Genomic DNA, 18,400 nt, shown 5'->3' with positions numbered 1-18,400 from the left:
TTGGCTTTGTTCAGGCAAAATGAACTGAATGTTTCTGATCTCACTGACCACAAATCACGCTTGTACAGCACTTAATTGTCCGAAAGACAAAATGTTGACATTACGTCGTCAGCGTGTGTGTTAGTATGTAAAGAATGTAGAATATTACAGTAAACAATGATCCAGAGGACTGTGCTGCTCTAGTGTTGCTTCTAGTCTGGGCTCAGACTGAACTGTTTGTGCAAAGACATTGCACACTGCTCATAGTTTGGTTTGCAGTGTTGAAAGCAGCAAGCTTCTGCTGTTTTGTGTGTGTGGAACTATGACTGTACATCTTATAGTTTAGTCTTTCTTCTGCTTGTTGTGTTCTGTACGTTGCAAACATTTGAATTTATGTTGCAGCCCTCCTCTGCAATACTTCACAGCACTTATCTGCTTGAAAAGGCTGAATTATTCTACTAATCCTACAAATCTAGCGACCAATACAATATTTTCCAGAATGTAAGTCACTTTTCTTTTCATATTTAAGCTGGTCCTGCAACTTATATATAAAAAAATATATATACAGTCGTCCCTTGCAATATGGTGGTTTGATTATCGCTCCCTCTCACTATTGCGTTTATCCCAAAATGAATTTATTCATAAATGATCACTTTTTTGTGGTTGACTATGATGTGTTATTAGTCAAAAAATATAAAAGAACAAAGGTATATGTAGTATTCTGGTCACTAGGTGTCAGTAACATTCCATTATTGAGACATGACTACCGTCACACTGCATGTAGTCAGCCATGGCATGTCCAACATAATAGGGTGAAAAGAAGTTCTGCCCCCATTCCGTGTGGAAGTGGTATTTTTTGGCTTTTTACTTTGTCCTTCTTCCTCACTCCGTTTGAAACCCTTTCTTAAGTTTAGCATAGAGTAAATAAATTGGAGGCTAACGAGTTAGCTTGCTCATGGTTAAAGCCATGACTGTCTCTTGTGTCCCTGCAGTGATCCCGTAGTCTGCGCATTACAGTTGAGCAATGTGGTGTTGCTAAAGAATAATAGGAGTGCAAAGGTGACTACAGAGGTGTTGATTAATGTCTACAGGGCTCTAATGATGGTAAAGATTGTATTTAGAAAGTCCTAAACAGGTTTTCTGTGCTCCATTTATTAATACTGAATCCTGCTTTGCAGAAATTGAGTTATCACGATCGGGTCTGGAACCAATTAACCGCCATAAGCGATGGATTACTGCTAACTTTTAAATGAAAACTTTTTAAATTAAAAGTGGGGTTTTGGTTGTGTGTTTTAGCGACACCTAGTGGCCACAATAATTCACTGAGTTGAGTTTGTGATGCAGTTAGGCACGCAAATTGAACGATACACAGCATCCCGGACGCTCTTTGTTACGGAACACTTTCCAAGACGCTTCTACCTTGGAGATTGTGTGTCTGTAAGTAATGTGCAAGTTTATACTAATCATGTCCAGCTTGGAGATTGCAGCTGCTGTGTCAGCCACTGACTAACTACATACATATGATTTGCAGTCTATTTTCATTCATTTGTGAATACAAAACTGGAAGTTTTGGTGTTAAAATACACCTATTTGATACGTTTGTACAAGTCCAGGCGTCAAGTCACGTATGAAAAGTATCTTCTTCGAGAACATTCTGGTGTAGTCAAGGCCAGCAAGGCCTTCTCTGCAGGCCTAAACACTATCAGAAACACAGACCTACATTTACAACTTAAATCCTAGTATTTCTTGCACTAAATTGTATTAATTTATTAATAACAGTTCATTATCTTCATTTTGTTTGTAGCGTGTCTCTTGGCTGCACTGCTTCCAGTAGTGTATGTTAGATTTTTTTTATGTGTTGCCATGTCAATGTAATCTGCCCGGGGCCTTCAAAATCATGAGTGCTGGCCCACGTCACATACATGCACTATAAGCAATGGAGGTGGGGGGGTTTTTTAGATTTCGGATTCACCTCGCAGGCCAGCTGGCTGATACACAGTGAAGTTAGCATTTTTCTGTCATCTGATTGGTTGATTCCTTTGTAGTCAGAGTTGTTTAGTGACGATGTATTCAAAGATTGCTGTAGGTTAACTGGATTTGTTGCTTGGAACAAGCAGTAATAATGGCGTTCATACATAATTCTGCAATGCAACGCATTGTTATATTGTGTTTTTGTATATTATTGATGCTTTGTATAATAGTTACATGATAGTGGTGTTATTAAAAGGTGGACTTGGTTGCTGAAGTCTCCATTGAAGGCTCAAGTATGAAATACAACGTCCGCCACAGGGTATCCATATACTTAAAACTTGGACTTATTTCAGCTTTTGTACCTTTAGTTGTTGGTGTAAACATTGCCCCCTCCCTCTGGCTTTGTCTTCTTCTGTTGTGAATGTAATATTGTTAGGATGCAACTCCAGTGTGACTTACAAATATTTTTTTTCCTTTTCATGACACATTTTTTGACTTTTACTCTGGAAAATACAGTACTAAAACACCACTAGATGTACTAGACGTGATTACATAGTGCTGCATCTACGTCAAGACAAGCCACCCTGGGTCTACTACTAGTTGCAAGCGTTGAGGAACTGTGCGGTGTGTCATATGAGGACAAGTTAAATGAGAACTATTGTTTTTCTCCACTGGAGCCTGTAGTAGTTGTTAAGGCATTTGCATGGGTGGTGTTCCAAATTCATGTGCAAGTGCGGATCCTGTGTAATATTCCGAGAAGTGCCTCTAACTTGAATACAGCAACCTCTTCTCATAAGTCCCTGGCTTTAGATGCTAAATTGACAACCTCATGGGCTTCTTGGACCACCCATTCATTACCTTCCACCACTTGGTCCACCGATTCATGCTGCGGTAGTGGATTATTGGCCCCACTAGCACTCCTCAGTGCCATGACTGTAAACACCCACACACACACACACACACACCGTCGCACAAATGCAAAGATGGTCATTTACAGTACAATTCTACTTGACATATGAGGTGAGGCACCGCACCTGGCTACACATGCTAAAAAAGTCCCCCGTCTTTGGGGATATAGTGACAATGGAAACCGTGCAGGATGACAGCGAAGCGTGTAGCGACACTTTGATTCCTCCCAATGATGGTTTTCATGTTGGACGTCCGGGCTATAGATGTGCAGTTCTATTTACAGCGCCTGTGGAAAAGTGCCTTCCTCTGAGCCGTCCATTAGCCGTGTAAACACTTAACAAGCTTCTTCCCGTGCAGTAAACAAAGTCACTGTAAACATTCGACTCCATTGAGCCTTCTCTGTGGTTCCAGAGGCCATACAGAGGAGGAGGGGGATGGATGTTCTTGGCCAAACACTTTCCCAACAGCAGAATGATCCTCTGATACGACCTTCATCAGCATCCATGTCAACGCTCACTTTGCTCTTCTCACCATTGATAAACTTCCTTTTACCCATGTTTGTTATCATCACTTTATACATGCATGCATTGTGTGTGTGTGTGTGTGTGTGTGTGTGTGTGTGTGTGTGTGTGTGTGTCAAGAAGCCGTCTTAACCTGCACATGTAGCGTGTTGAGCGTGTCAAAGCATGTGTGTGTTGCTGTGGAATCACATTGGCTTGGCTGTCTCCTGCCTAGAAGCCGTTGATGTGGCAGTACGCCTCCAGGCTGGAGAAGAGGATGTAGAGGAACCACAAGCCCAGGAAGAGCAGGCTGGTAAGGATGCGGGACACCCGGGGGCCGCCCAGCTCACCGCCGATGGAAGGCCGGCGTCGGAACAAGAGCACGGCCATGGAAATGAAAGCAAAGATGGTGAAGAGCGTGACGGAGAAAGCCAGCGAGCCCGGCTCCACCTTGAACGGCTTCCCCTGGATCTTCCAGTAGACGGCAGCCACTGACCACGCCACGCCGATTCCCAGGAAGACGTTGACAGCGTTGCTTCCAGTGACGTTTCCGACAGAGGCGTCGGCATGCTGGTCTTGTATGGCGGCCACTTTGCTGGCAAAAGTGTCTGGAAGGAAAGAAAAGAGGCGTGAGTGAAACCTTCACACTTTCTTACACATGCGTTAGAATGTGGAAAGCTGACATGGGAAGGAAATATAAAAAGAACAGTTTCTCGGATTGAGGGCTGAGGTGAAAAAAACAACTCAGCTTGTGTCATTTGCACACAAGTTTGTGATTTATCCATGCTTGTCATTGACTTCATAAACTTTAAAATGATACAATTGGCGAAAACACAGTGTCATGTTCAGTGTTGTCGCTTTGCTGCCGCCTGTCTGTTTTCTGTTGCAGTGCATACCATACCCTAATTACTCATGTGAATCACCTGTGGCCAATTACCTGGACCTTTATCAGCTGCTGCCAGACCACAACCAGTTGCCAGTTATTCCTTTGCCAACCCTGCTAACTGCACCCTTCCTACCTTGGCTCCCAACTGGTCTTTATTATTTACTACCATTACTATTTCCTCGTACCGAGTATTTTGCTTCCTGTACTGCATACATTTTCCTGCAGCTCCCTTAGTTTTATGTGTGTTTTTTCTCCTGCCTTTGCAGTGTTTTTCGTTTGTCTTTTTTGGCCTTAGCCCTGAGCTCCTTAGTTGTTGTTTTTGTATTTTTGCACTTTATTACCCACGGTAATAAATTGTATTCTTTCACCAAGCGCTGTGTCCTATCTGCATTACGGGTTCCAACATTTGGCTTACAGCCAAACGTGACACACAGTACAGTAATCTCTACAGTTTATCGCGGTTAATTGGTTCCAGACCTGACCGTGATAAGTGAATTTCCGCGTAGTTAAGAGCATAGAAAAACTGTTTACAACCATCTAAATACAGTTTTTAACATTATTAGAGCCCGCTAGACATGAAATAACACCCCTATAGTCACCTTTACACTCCTATTACCCAATATAGTAGACATAATAGAAGAAAGTAAGACATATAAGTTAGAGAAGGAAGAACTAATTGACAGACAGATGTATCATAGGTTATACCCTGGGGAGGCTACACCATGTATCTATGGCCTTCCAAAAATTCACAAGGAAGGGTTTCCCCTCAGACCCATTGTCTGTAGCATTGACTCTACCACGTACAATGTAGCTAAATATGTAAAAACAGTCTTATCCCCATTGGTAGACAACACTGATCATCATATAGAGAACACAAAAGGGTTTGTGGCGAGTATCAAAGACCTCAGATTGGAGCCAGAGGAAACTTTGGTGTCTTATGATGTGACTTCACTTTTCACATCTGTCCCCACCTCAGCAGCAGTCTCGCTGGTGAGGAAGAGACTGCTCGAGGACTCAACTCTGCATCGGAGAACAAAACTTAGTGCTGACCACATCTGCCAATTATTGGAAATTTGCCTTAACACTACATATTTTCAGTTTAGAGGGAAATTTTACAGACAAATTCATGGTTGTGCTATGGGCTCACCAGTCTCACCCATAGTGGCGAATCTGCACATGGAAGAGATGGAGAAACAGGCTCTCACATCCTTCTCAGGGACAAAACCAAGGAACTGGTTTAGATACGTGGATGACACCTTTGTCATAATCAAAAAACAGGAAATTCAGTCTTTCACAGATCACATCAATGTGGCGGACACCAACATCAAATTTACTCACGAGGACGCTAAAGAGAACCAAGTAGCTTTCTTAGACTGCAAGGTAATTATAGGAGAGGACAGACAGCTACTTAGAGAGGTCTTTAGAAAGGCCACACACACTGACCAATACCTGCTTTTTGAATCAAACCATCCACTACAACATAAACTAGGGATTATTAGGACCCTCCAACATAGAGCGGAACAAATACCAACTAGTGCTGAGGGAAGGAAAAAGGAGACACAACATGTTCAGAGAGCGCTCTCAACCTGTGGGTACCCACGGTGGGCTTTTAACAAATGCCAAAAGAAGAGAGTAGGGAAAGAAACCCAAAAGCCCACAGAAGCAAAAAGGAGAGGAGTGGTAGTCCCTTACTGTATGTAGCTGGGGTCTCCGAAAAACTCCAGAGGATCTTATGGCAACACAAAATTCCAACCTATTTTAAACCAGTAAATACCCTGAGACAAAAATTAGTGCATCCTAAAGACAAGGCTCCAAACCAAAAACAGAGCAATGTGGTCTATTCCATCCACTGTAAAGATGAGGAATGCAAAGAGCGCTACATTGGGGAAACTAAGCAAATGCTCCAAAAAAGGCTTTATCAACATCGCAGGCCCAATTCTAGTGGGCCTCAATCAGCAGTACATCTACACCTTAAAGCAACCAATCACTCTTTTGAGGACAGCGAGGTAAAGATTTTGGCCAAAGAAAACAGATGGTTTGAAAGAGGACTAAAAGGAAGCTATTTTTGTCAAACAACAGAACCCATCATTGAATCGGAATGGTGGCTTGAGGTTTAATTTGGACCCTGTGTTCAGCAGGTTACTGAGACCAAAACCCACAGCTCTTAGTCTTGCAAATGAGGTGGAGCCAGGGCCGAGCCAGAACAATAGATGCTAACGAGCCAGTATCAGAGTCGTTCATACCCAACTACAGGGAGCTACACTTCCCTTTGATCGGAGGCGCTAATGGCAGGAGAGGATTAGACCACAACTCCGCCCAGGCTTAGTGTAAGGAACCAATAGGAGGAGGGTGTTGGCACACCAATTCCGCCCACTCTTACTGTATTTAAGGCCTAGGCTACCAGCACTTATTAGTTCGCTGACGAAGCTCTTCGGATGAGGAGCGAAACGTCCGACACCTTCTTCACAGAAGTACAGATGACGTGTCAAGAAGCCTTTCCCTCGACATATAAGACATACAAAACCTGTTTATGAATTTCTAAATGAGGTTTTTAAAATTATTGCAGCCCTGTAGACATGAAATAACACCCCTATGCTCACCTTTACACTCCTATTACCCAATATAGTAGATATAATAGAAGAAAATAAGACATTTAAGACATACAAAGCCTTTTTATGACCTTCTAAACATGTTTTTTAAAATTTTTAGAGCCCTCTAGACATGATATAAGACCCGTATAGTCACCTTTAAACCCCTATTACCCAATATAGTAGACATAAAAAGACAAAATAAGCCATTTAAGACTTAACTAATATAGACTAACACGTTAGCATGCAGAGAGTTTGTTGTTGTTGTTCTTTTTTTACTTTCTATTCTGTACAGTACTTACTGCTGTGGCTATTGTTTGATTAATGTAATGTAATGACCAGAGGTGTGGACTTGAGTCACACGACTTGGACTGGAGTCAAACTTGAGTCACAATTTTGATGACTTTGGACTCAACTTGACAATATCGTCAAAGACTCGCAAACGCAGCTTGGACTTTGACATCATGACTCGGGACTTGACTCGGAATTTACTCTGAAAATACCGTAATTTCCAGGGTATAAGCCGCTACTTTTTCCCACTCTTTGAACACTGCGGCTTACGTATACATTGATGCGGCACATTTATGATCATGTTCCAATCTTGCGACATCTCGTATACTTCAAAACACCCTCATCATGGAAAGCATACAAAGAAACGCATATCATGCAGCCTTCAAGTTAAAGGCGCTCGATCTAACAATTTTTGTGCCAGTGGCTCCTGACAGCGAGGAGCGGTGTCAAAAAATCTGCAATCACCAGCGGGTTTCGAAAGGCTTGACTATTGTGTGATGAAGAGGACAGCGCAAGCTCAAGGGCTAATTTGCCTTGAGACAAAAGCGACACTGAGAGCGACAATGAAAGAGAGAGAGAGGCTGACAAAGTGTATGACGAAGGAATTGTGAGGCTGGAGGAAGATGAAGACAGCGATAAATGACTTTTCTGGTAGGCTGCCGTTGAACCAGCTGTGTTGTTACATACAGTACACTGTTTGGAAAAAAAAAACTTTATTTAAATAAAAGTTGAAAAAATCTTTCTGTGTAACACGTTTCTGTGTAGAAAATATCCTATGTTATAATGTGGGCATCTGCGGCTTGTAGAGAAGTGTGGCTTATATAATGTATGTAGAAATATTTTTTTCTCTTTAAATTTAGTGGGTGTGGCTTATATTCCAGTGCGCTCAATAGTCTGGAAATTAAGGTACTTGAGATTTTCAGTGAATGTGTTTACTAAAATGTGTCCCCATTCCAAGTATTCAACTAATGTGAACGTTATTTTGTAATTTCCAGCAAAACAACATATTTTCCCTTTGAATCTGCCTCATTGAATGCATCTGTTAATGTCCAATCAGGTTTAAGAACAAACAACAAATGTGTGGATTACATTTCTGTGCACTGACTGAATCCTGAAAGCTATGTCAGCACTCTTTTTCTTGACTTACTGGTCTTATTTGGCAATTGTAATAGATTTTTACATTATTAAAATGGCATTTTATTTGGGAAACACTAAACCAGCCATCACCAAATGGCGGACCTCGATCCGGAACCGGACCCAGTGATGGCCCTTTATGGACCCATGACCAATTAAAGTGAAAGGAAAGCATAATAACATATAATCATGCTCGCAGACCGATGGCAGTGTCAGTTTGCGGGGATAATTACTTCAGTTATTACGGTTACGTGACAGCAAACGCGGTGATGTCACTCAAAATGAGCCAATGAAATTGTTGGCTTACTTGCTGAGCGAATGAGAACACACGTCATTTGAGTAGTGAAGTATCCACCCAAGTCTGATGTGAGAGCGCGGAAAATACCTGCGCTTAGATTCCAGTATGAAAAAGCTACGAGAGTCATAGCACATTAATTCATAGCACAGCAACGTGCAAATGAGCGTTCACTCATGATTGTGTGGATATTGGAGCAAAACAAAACATCTTTCCCTGATGGGAGTTGAGAAGGAAGGAGTGCTTCTGCTGCAGAGATCTTACTCAAAGGTAAACAAAAAGAGGACTTCCAAGAAATCCCAATGTCAGCTACAACAATAACAAGAAAATCTGAAACTTTAAGAGGATGTACTGTTGCAGCTTTTCTGTAAAAGAGACAGTTGTTGTTATTTGTTATTATTTAATTTTTTTTTTTTTAAACCGGTGCAGTTTTATTAAACGTAAACTTTAACTTGTGTTCATTCATTGTTTGTACAGTCAAACTTTTTATTATTTACGTGAACTTTGGTCCTGTTTTCTTTTAAATGCAATTTAGGTGCCAAAATAATTGTGTTGTAGGGTGATGTGCAGTGTTTCATTGCATTTGATATTCATATGAGCTAGTCTGTTTGATGCAATTTACGGCAAAATAGGGTTTGGACCTTCGCTGTGGAAAAAAATTTCATAAACAGACCTTACTCAATTTTAATTGAAGACCCCTGCACTAAACAGTGCTTATGACTTGTAAGGACTCGAAAATTTCAAGCCTATGACTTCGGACTTGACTCGACCTGTCTTGTCTTAACTCGAGATTTGACTTGGGCTTGCACATCTTTACTCGGGATTGACTTGGACATCTTTAGTTGGGACTTGACTTGAGACTGGAAAAGACTGATTTGTTTCCACCTGTGGTAATGACCCTTAAAGGCATTATTCATGTTATAGTGCTTGTGTGTGTTCCTGTAAATGTGTTCCGGTAATAGGGGAGGAAGAGACGTCGGGGGTTCAGAGTTGAGTTTAAGCTTGGCGTGGGTTGTGGCTGCAATAGTGGCTCCTTTTAGGGATTAATATGCCTCAAACCTGCAATTACAAGCCTGTTGTTCCGGCGATCAAGTCTGTTGCTTGTGCCTGGTGCCGTAACATTACTGATACCTAGTGGCCAGTGTAGAATACTACATATCACCATGAAGGTCTTTTTGAATGCCTTATATATTTGTATTTTAGTTTAATTAGCCATTTTTATGCTGGAATATTCAGAATTTTGGCAACAAATATGTAACATTTGCTTAAATATGCATATTTTTGACTAATAATAGGCTGCATTCAACCACGAAACATTAATTAATTAATTAATTATTATTAATTAATATATTTTTGAAAAACTGGTAGAGTGGCAAAGTGGCGAGGGGTTACTGTGTGCGCTTACCTGGAATGGACGTCCCGAGAGCCACAAAGACCACGGCTGTCACCGTGTCCCGGAGTCCCACCGTACAGCCAAAGTGCGACGCCAAGTCTCCGATGATGGCGGTGAGGAGGCCGATGACGCTGATGGAGACACAGAAGCAGGCCCAGCCGTTCCAGTACTCGGTGGGGGGCACGCAGGCAAACAGAACCTTCCAGAAGACGGTGAGGAAGTGCATGACGTAGTCGTAGCAGGACGGGAGGCGCTCTTCGCGGCCCTCCTCGTCATCGTCGCCGTCACCTGAGTGGACAGGTGATTCAAGATGATTCTGGCAACTGATGTTTGCAGTGCCTGTCCTCTCCGCTAGGGGGCAGTACCGCACCCACTAGTAAAGTTGATATCAGAAAACAACATCCATTCATCTGTGCTTGCTGTTTGCTGTGTGTGACTGGCTACTTTCCTCCCTATGTTTGAATTCCTTTTTTTTCGGTTTTTGCTTGTGATGCAAACATTCAGCATTGAGGTCCCAGAGGTGTGTGGAAGCCTCACCAAGCTAAACAATGTGTTTTGCACATGAAGCACAGGACCTCTGTGGCAGCACAGCAGCAGTTAAATGAGCTTATTTAAACATTTGGTTGACAAAAAAAAAGACAGAATACCGCTGTTTACGTCTTTCCTCTCCAGGGGTGTAAATACAGAAATATGGATCTAATTAGTTTGAAGACTATTCCTAGTCCCCCTGCTGGTGTTTTTGTTTGTGCATGTCGATTGGTAGCTCATTTTCCACAAAGACACACTGAGTTCAGAAAGGCAAATGTGAGATAAAACACACTCGGCTCACCTGCGCTCACAGTGACCGCCTCCACGAACTGCTCCCTCCAGGAGTGCGTGCCGATGACCAGCGCCAAGTTGGTCTTCTTAATGAGCTTGTCGACGGTGCTCTGCCAAACACAAGCAAGGACACTCTTAACAAGGTGCTTTGGCGAGGACATCGACTTTCAAGATGTCACTGATGTCTGCTCCAATCACTAGTCTAGTTCTTCCACACCAGTCTTTATCGCCCTTGCTTTGTGTACCGGGAATAGAAAAGGGCCTTCCATAAAGTGTTCCCGCTGAGCATACAATTGCCCCAAAGCTCATTACTTCAAATTCCAGGAGGACTAAGTGGTCTAGTCCAGCCACCCTAATTGATTCATTGATGAACAGGTGGCCACACATTGGCCTAGTGGTTAGCTTGTCGACCTCATAGTCAAACATCTGTGTTCTCCCCGTGCTTGCGTGGCTTTTCTGTGGGTGCTCCTGCTTCCTCCTACATCACATGAACATGTAAGCCTAATTGAAGACTCAAAATCAGGCGTGTCCAAACTTTTTCCACAAACGGCCACATAGTGAAAAAATGTCAAAATATTTCTATTTTCTTCGTAAATAATCTTTCTAAATTTTCTTACATTCTAACTTTTTCTGCAATTCTAATTTTCCAAAAATTCAAACTTTATTTTGTTTTGTTTGTTTCTCATAATATTACGACATGTTAACTCTATGCTACTAAAATGACTCATAATAGTACAACTTTATTCTCGAAGAACTTTTTTTCTCATTACAATGCAACTTTTATCCTCTTAATATTTTGACTTTATTCTTGTAAAATTAGAACTGTTTTTTCAATTTCTGCTATTGTTGTTGGGTTTTTTTTTTTACATTTTCTAATAATATTCCCATAATATTATAACATTTCCCCAACATAACTTTCCAAAAATTATAACTTTATTTTGTTTAGTTTGTTTCTCATTTTATTCCAAGTTTTAAAAAGTAACATATTTTTTCTTTAATATTTCAACTCTGTGCTACTAAAATAACCTATTTTTCCTGATAATATTCCGAGTTTATTTTTAAAAAAAATTGCAACTTTTTTCTTGTTAGAATACAACTTTTTTTCTCTTAATAGTTTGACTTTATTCTCAGAAAGTTAGAACAGTTTTTTTCATTTCTGCTGTTGTTTTTTCTTTTAATTTTCCAACTATTTCAGCTTTCTTCTTGTAAGTATTCTTTTTGTATTGATGACTTTATTCCCAAAATATCTTGACTTTATTCTCCTAACATTATGACATTTTCCGCAACCTAATTTTCCCCCAAAATTACAGCTTGTTGTGTTTGTTTCTCATAATATTATGACTTCATAAAAATAGCATCTTTAAAAAAAAAATATTTCACCTTCATGCTGCCACAAAAAAGGCCCCCGGGGGAGCACTTTGGACACCCCTGCTCAAACCTGTCCATAGGTGTGAATGTGAGTGTGAATGGTTTGTGATATCATGAGTTTCTCCGTAACAGTGGCCACATATAGCACAGTCAAACCTCGGTTTCAGCGTTGGTCAAAAATGTACACAAAAATTTCCCGTTAAGCGTACAATATGTCACTCGTCTTGTTGTGTTGTTAACACACTAGACGAGAATGTTTGATCACACAATTTCCCTGTTAGAAGCACATTAGCATGGTCCTCCCCCAGCTCCGTCGCCTGTCTATGACATCATCAGCGGTTGACTCTGTAGTTCTTTGCTAACTAACACAGTTACGCCACAATACTCTTCTTTTCTTTTAATCACAGCAGCAAGATAACCCGCAATGGAGCCAAGGAAAGCTGCAAGTGCCAACATTTTGATAAAGAAGGTGACAAACTATTAAATTTAAGAAATAACTCATAGCAAAACACAAAGCTGGTGTCTGTGTAGATCCCTGCTCTTCCCATCTGGTTCATAGCCATCTTTGTCAACAATCAGGTCTTGAATCAAGGTAAAATTGACCTGGAAAAGTGTTTTGTGTTAAGATTTTTGGGTGTCCGGAACAGATTAATTACATTTGCATTATTTCTTATGGGGAAAATGGACTCAGAGTCTTTCATTCGCTTTTCAACCAAAATTTTGCCTCGTTTTTCGTACACTCGTTCTTGTATGATATTGTACATGAACAAACTTGTCCGTTTACCCTGTACTGTATCTTTCTGCAGAGCCCAAACCAAGCACCCTACGATCTTGCTGACTCACTGTCCGTGCATTTTTTTTATTGCGTGCAACTGCTAAACAATAACCCGCCATGGGGCCTAAGAAAGTTACGAATGCCAGCAATTTGATAAAGAAGGTGAGGAACACCATGAAATTCCATCGCGCCAGGGTGGATGGGAAGTTTGCATCAGCAATACACTGTGTTCCAAATTATTATGCAAATAGGGTTTTAGTATCATATTAATTTTTTTGTTTTTTCACCAAATAAAGCTGATATCAGTCTCGGACAACTGTTATAATTAGTTTGCCAGGTGAGCCCAATTAAAAGAAAACTATTTAAAAATGATGTTCCACATTATGAAGCATGCCACAGATTTCAAGCAAATGGGAAAGAAAAAGGATCTTTCTGCTGACAAAAAGTGTCAAATATTGCAATGCCTTGGACAAGACATGAAAACATTCAATAATTCACAAAAAATTTCACACGGTGAAGAAATTTGTGGCTGATTCAGATGATGGCCGGGATTGTGCCGATAAAGGCGTAATGAGAAAGGTTTTCTGCCAGACGAATGTATGGAATCAAGAGAGCACCTGCTAAAAAGCCATTACAAAGCAACAAACAGGTATTTGAAGCTGCCGGCGCCTCTGAAGTCCCATGAACCTCAAGGTGTAGGATCCTCCAGAGGCTTACAGTTATGTATAAACCTGCTATTTGGCCACCCCTAACCAATATTCACAAGCAGAAACGCTTGCATTGGGCCAACAAATACATAAAGACTAATTTTCAAACAATCCTGTTTACTGATGAGGGCCGTGCAACCTTGGGTGGTCCGGATGGATGAAGTGAAGTATGGCCAGCACATCTCAACAAGGCTGTGATGTCAGCAGGGAGGTGGCCCAGTCATGTTTTGGATCGGAATCATTGGGAGAGAACTGGCTCTTTATAGTCATCGAAGGTGTGAAAATGACCTCAGCAAAGTATGTAGAGTTTGTGACTGACCACTTTCTTCCATGGTACAATATGAGGAAACGTACCTTCTGTAGCAAAATGACGCTACATGCATGACAATGCACCATCTCATGATGCAAAGAATACCTACCTCTCTGTCATTGGCTCTTATGGGCATAACAGGAGAGAAACTCATGGTTTGACCCCTTTTTTCCCCTGACCTCAACCCAATTGAGAACTTATGGAGCATCGTCAAGCAAAAAATCTATGAGGGTGGGAAGCAGATCACAACAAAACAGCAGCTGTGGGTGAATATTCTAACATCTTGTAAAGAAATTCAAGCAGAAACACTCCAAAAATTCCCAAGTTCAATGTAAGAATTGTGACGGTTATATCAAAGAAGGGATCTTATTTTAACATGTAACTTGGCCTGTTCAAATGTTAGTGATTGAAATAGCGTTTGCTTTCAGTAAATATGACCTCCTTATGCTGCAAATTCAACAAATGACCATGTTCGGTTCTTAACAACCAGTGAAATGCTTTGAAACTCTGTTGTGTATAAAACAGTGCATTTGAAGTTTTTATTTTTCAAAAAAACACTGTTATGATTGGGAGGTTTGTGCAACATTCAAAATTGTACTCTAAAGGTTGATGGCTTGAAAATTATCATTACAGTCATTTATGTTGACTATTTAGAAAAATCAGAGAAAAATATAATTTGCATAATAATTTGGAACGCTGTGTAATTTTAATCCAATTTCACATTGCGAATGACAACTATTCTCTATAAAATGCATTTTTTGTTCATATTTTTGGCTGCTTTTTTGACCCTGGCGCAGCTCAAGTATCGATGTCTCAGTTCTTTTGTGCACACAATGGTGGGCAGACAGTCCACACATGTACGTACATTTGTAACACTGAGACTAATATTAGCGCCGCTCGAAGTGAGAGGGCGAAACCTGCTCGAGATAAATTGTGTGAGGTGGTCAGAGGAACTCGGGTCAAAGCTTTTCGCAACATCAATAAGTCATTAACACTCCAAGAATGCCATTAAAAGCCACAACAACGGCCCGGGGGCAGAGGCTGGGAGGTTTACATCAGCGATTTCTCCACGGACCCACATGATCGATGCAACGGACAGGATGACGTCATGACAAGTTGTGCATAAATTAAACATCCTGGACACTTTTACCGCCGTTCCCCTCAGCACTTTCTCATTTTCTGAATGTGTGAAGAGAAATTCACACTGAAATAGTGACTGTTTGGTTCATAGAACACAGATGGACACCAGTATTTCTATTTTTGGATGCTGCTGACCTGTTTAATATGACTTTGAGCATAATGCACTCAACTAATAGTAAATAATGAACATACGTGTGCACACATGCACTCTTGAATATCCAATCCAATCCAATCCACTTTATTTATATAGCACATTTTATGAACACTGTTTCCAAAGTGCTGCACAGACTAGCAAAACCATAAATAATAAGTAAATAAAGGAATGTAAATGTAAATAATAAGTAAAAATTACGACAATAAAAACTAAAAGATCAAATAGAAACAAAGAAACGTACTACAATAAAATATTTAAAACAAGAAATCGAAACAATAAAAGCCAAAAGTCCAAGAAGTAGGTAAAAAATAAATAAGTACATTTAATTTAAAAAACTAAAATAAATAGAACCAATAAAAACTTAAAAAATAATAAAAGACACAGAGGACCACACGACTCACACCGAGTTAAAAGCCACAGAATAAAAGTGGGTTTTAAGACGAGACTTAAAGCTTTCAATTGTGGGGGCCGTTTTTACATGAGGGGGGAGAGTGTTCCACAGCTTTGGGCCGACTACAGAAAAGGCCCGGTCTCCCCTGGTCTTAAGTCTGGTCTTAGGCACCACCAGTTGGAGCTGGCCTTCGGACCTCAATGTGCGCGCTGGAGTGTAAATTTGGATGAGGTCCGAGATGTACTGAGGGGCCAGCCCATTAAAAGCCTTAAAAACAAACAATAAAATCTTAAAATCAATTCTAAAACGCACAGGCAACCAGTGCAGGGAAGCTAAAATTGGGGTAATATGCTCCCTCTTTTTGGTTCCTGTTAAAAGCCGTGCTGCAGAGATCTGGACTAACTGTAAGCGAGAGAGTAATTTATGGTTTATTCCTGAGTAAAGGGCATTACAGTAGTCAAGACGTGACGAGATAAAAGTGTGCATGGCTTGTTCGAAATGTTGCAATGATAAAAATGATTTGACTTCGGATAAAAGCCGAAGATGATAAAAACAAGATTTTACAACGGCATTGATTTGTTTATTAAGTTTAAAATCACTATCAAATGATGAAGCCAAGGCTGGTGGCTGTGGGACTGACATGGTTTTTCATGGGACCCAAGTCCAAGTGGGGGTCATTATTATTAAGGATGATAACTTCTGTCTTCCCCTCATTGAGCTTTAAAAAATTTTGAGCCAACCAGACCTTGACGTCACTAAAGCACTCAAGAAGGTGAGTCAGGGGGGCATGGTCATTTCTTGTAATTGGTAAATAGATCTGGCAGTCATCTGCATAAAAGTGATAGGAGATGCCATGCTTTCTAAAAATTGTGCTAAGTGAAATTAGGTACAGAACAAATAGGATGGGCCCCAGGATTGATCCCTGGGGGACTCCACATTCAAGGGGGGCAGTAGATGAGGTGGAGTCACCAAGTCCCACAGTCTCCCTGACAAGTAAGACCTAAACCAATCAAGGGCAGTCCCCCTGACACCCACACAGTTTTCCAAGCGAGATAAAAGAATAGTGTGGTCTACTGTGTCAAAGGCAGCAGTCAGGTCTAAAAGCACTAAAATGGCTGAACCACCAGTATCAGTCATTAAAAACAGGTCATTAAAAACCTTTAAAAGTGCAGACTCAGTGCTATGAAAGGCCCTGTAACCTGACTGGAAGGTGTCTAAAATCCCATTTTCATCTAAAAAAGGCTGCATCTGTGCAAGAACACTTCTTTCTAAAATCTTTGAGATAAAAGGTAGTTTAGAAATGGGCCGATAATTTGATAAAATTGAAGGATCAAGACTTGTTTTTTTAAGCAAAGGTTCAACAGCAGCCTTTTTACAAAAGGAAGGAACAATACCAAAGGACAGGCTGCTGTTGATGATATTGCACACATAGGGGCCAATAGTTGCCAATAGTTTTGATATCACATCTGAGAGGTATTTTGTTTTCTCAGCCTTCACTATGTTTTGATAACGCCTCCAACTGGCTTTGAGGGTTTCAAAGGAACCTTGCAGACCATCTTTCTTGCACCTGCGCTCTGCCTTTCGGCATTCGCGGCGTGCTTCTCGTGTGACATCGTTGAGCCACACATCCTGTTTAGTTTTAGAGCGCATGGTTTTACGCGGGGCTAGACTGTCCAGGACATCAGCACAGGTAGAAGTAAAGCAGTTCATTAGCTGCTCAGTATCAAGAGCAGCGTCTGGAGCCATTGCAACCCGAGATGCAGTGGCGAACAGAGAGGCAAAGGCAGAGGCCGTGTCAGGCTTGATGAAACGGCCAAACGGCGAGCAGGAGCAGGCAGGGTGGCACTGCAGTGCAAATCAAAGTCAAACATGACGGGACTGTGGTCAGAAAACACTGCATCCCCTACAGAGACACTATCAACAGCCAGTCCATGAGACAATACAAGGTCCAAAGTGTGTCCGTATATATGTGTAGCTCCTGTAACATTTTGTACTAAATTAAAAGCCTCCACCAACTCTAAAAAGTCTTTTGCCATAGGCGTAGAAGGGCAGCAGACATGAACATTAAAATCACCCACAATTAACATTCTGTCAAACTTTACCAACATTGCAGCGATAAAGTCAGAAAAAGCGTGTTAATGAAGGTACAATCGGGAGGCAACAGCGGATGCGGACTCACCGGCATGAATCCAGGTCTCAGTGACGAATAATAAATCCAAAGAATGCTCCTTAAAGAGGTCCTGGAGGATAAAAGTCTTATTTGAAACTGACCTCGCATTCACCAGTGCACACTTCGTTGAAACCCGAAGAGCCGCTGAAGCTGCTGAAGCTGCCCGGTTCAGCGGCCGGAGGTTGCCGGGGTTCACGCCGCCAGAAGCAACAGGAGAGCGGCGAGGGCGCAGCGCACAGCGCTCGTCGCGCCGCCCAACGATGGGCACCAGCCAGGCCCCAACGGAGGTGAGAAAACGCCGAGAGATGAAGCAGCGAAAACAATCCTCAAAGTCCCTCGGAACATTACGTGGGAGCCTTGCCGCCTCGGGAGAAAGCGCCAGCCAAGTTTTGAGCTTCACCAGTCTTCCACCTCGTGCGCCCCGGCGTCTACGTTTCCTGGGAAGCGACCGCTCCGCCCGAAGCAGAAAGTCTGGTAGGTCAGACAGGTACGACGGACGCGGTTTATTTGGCCCCCACTGCTCTTGTCTCGCACCAGCGGCTACAGTGTCTAGGATTTCAAGTAGTTCCTGACGGTCATAAACCAACAGAGAGTCGATGGTCCTCGTAACAAATGCAAAA

General features: G+C 41.6%; 1 protein-coding gene across 1 annotated transcript in view; it reads right to left on the bottom strand.

The window, feature by feature from the left end:
* Positions 1-1,256: 1,256 nt before the first annotated feature.
* The window catches only part of slc8a2b (solute carrier family 8 member 2b), a 92,469-nt gene continuing 75,325 nt past the window's right edge, over positions 1,257-18,400 (bottom strand). Inside the window, exons 15-17 of the mRNA XM_054795348.1 lie at positions 10,776-10,875; positions 9,959-10,234; positions 1,257-3,967 (exon numbers count right to left, since the gene is read on the bottom strand). Of these exons, the coding sequence (XP_054651323.1) occupies positions 3,591-3,967; positions 9,959-10,234; positions 10,776-10,875 (753 nt within the window). The 3' untranslated portion in view covers positions 1,257-3,590. The remainder of the gene's footprint in view (positions 3,968-9,958; positions 10,235-10,775; positions 10,876-18,400) is intronic.

Source organism: Dunckerocampus dactyliophorus, chromosome 12 (assembly GCF_027744805.1).
Source record: "Dunckerocampus dactyliophorus isolate RoL2022-P2 chromosome 12, RoL_Ddac_1.1, whole genome shotgun sequence".
NCBI lineage: Eukaryota > Metazoa > Chordata > Actinopteri > Syngnathiformes > Syngnathidae > Dunckerocampus > Dunckerocampus dactyliophorus.
This window is presented reverse-complemented; position numbering and strand designations above follow the sequence as displayed.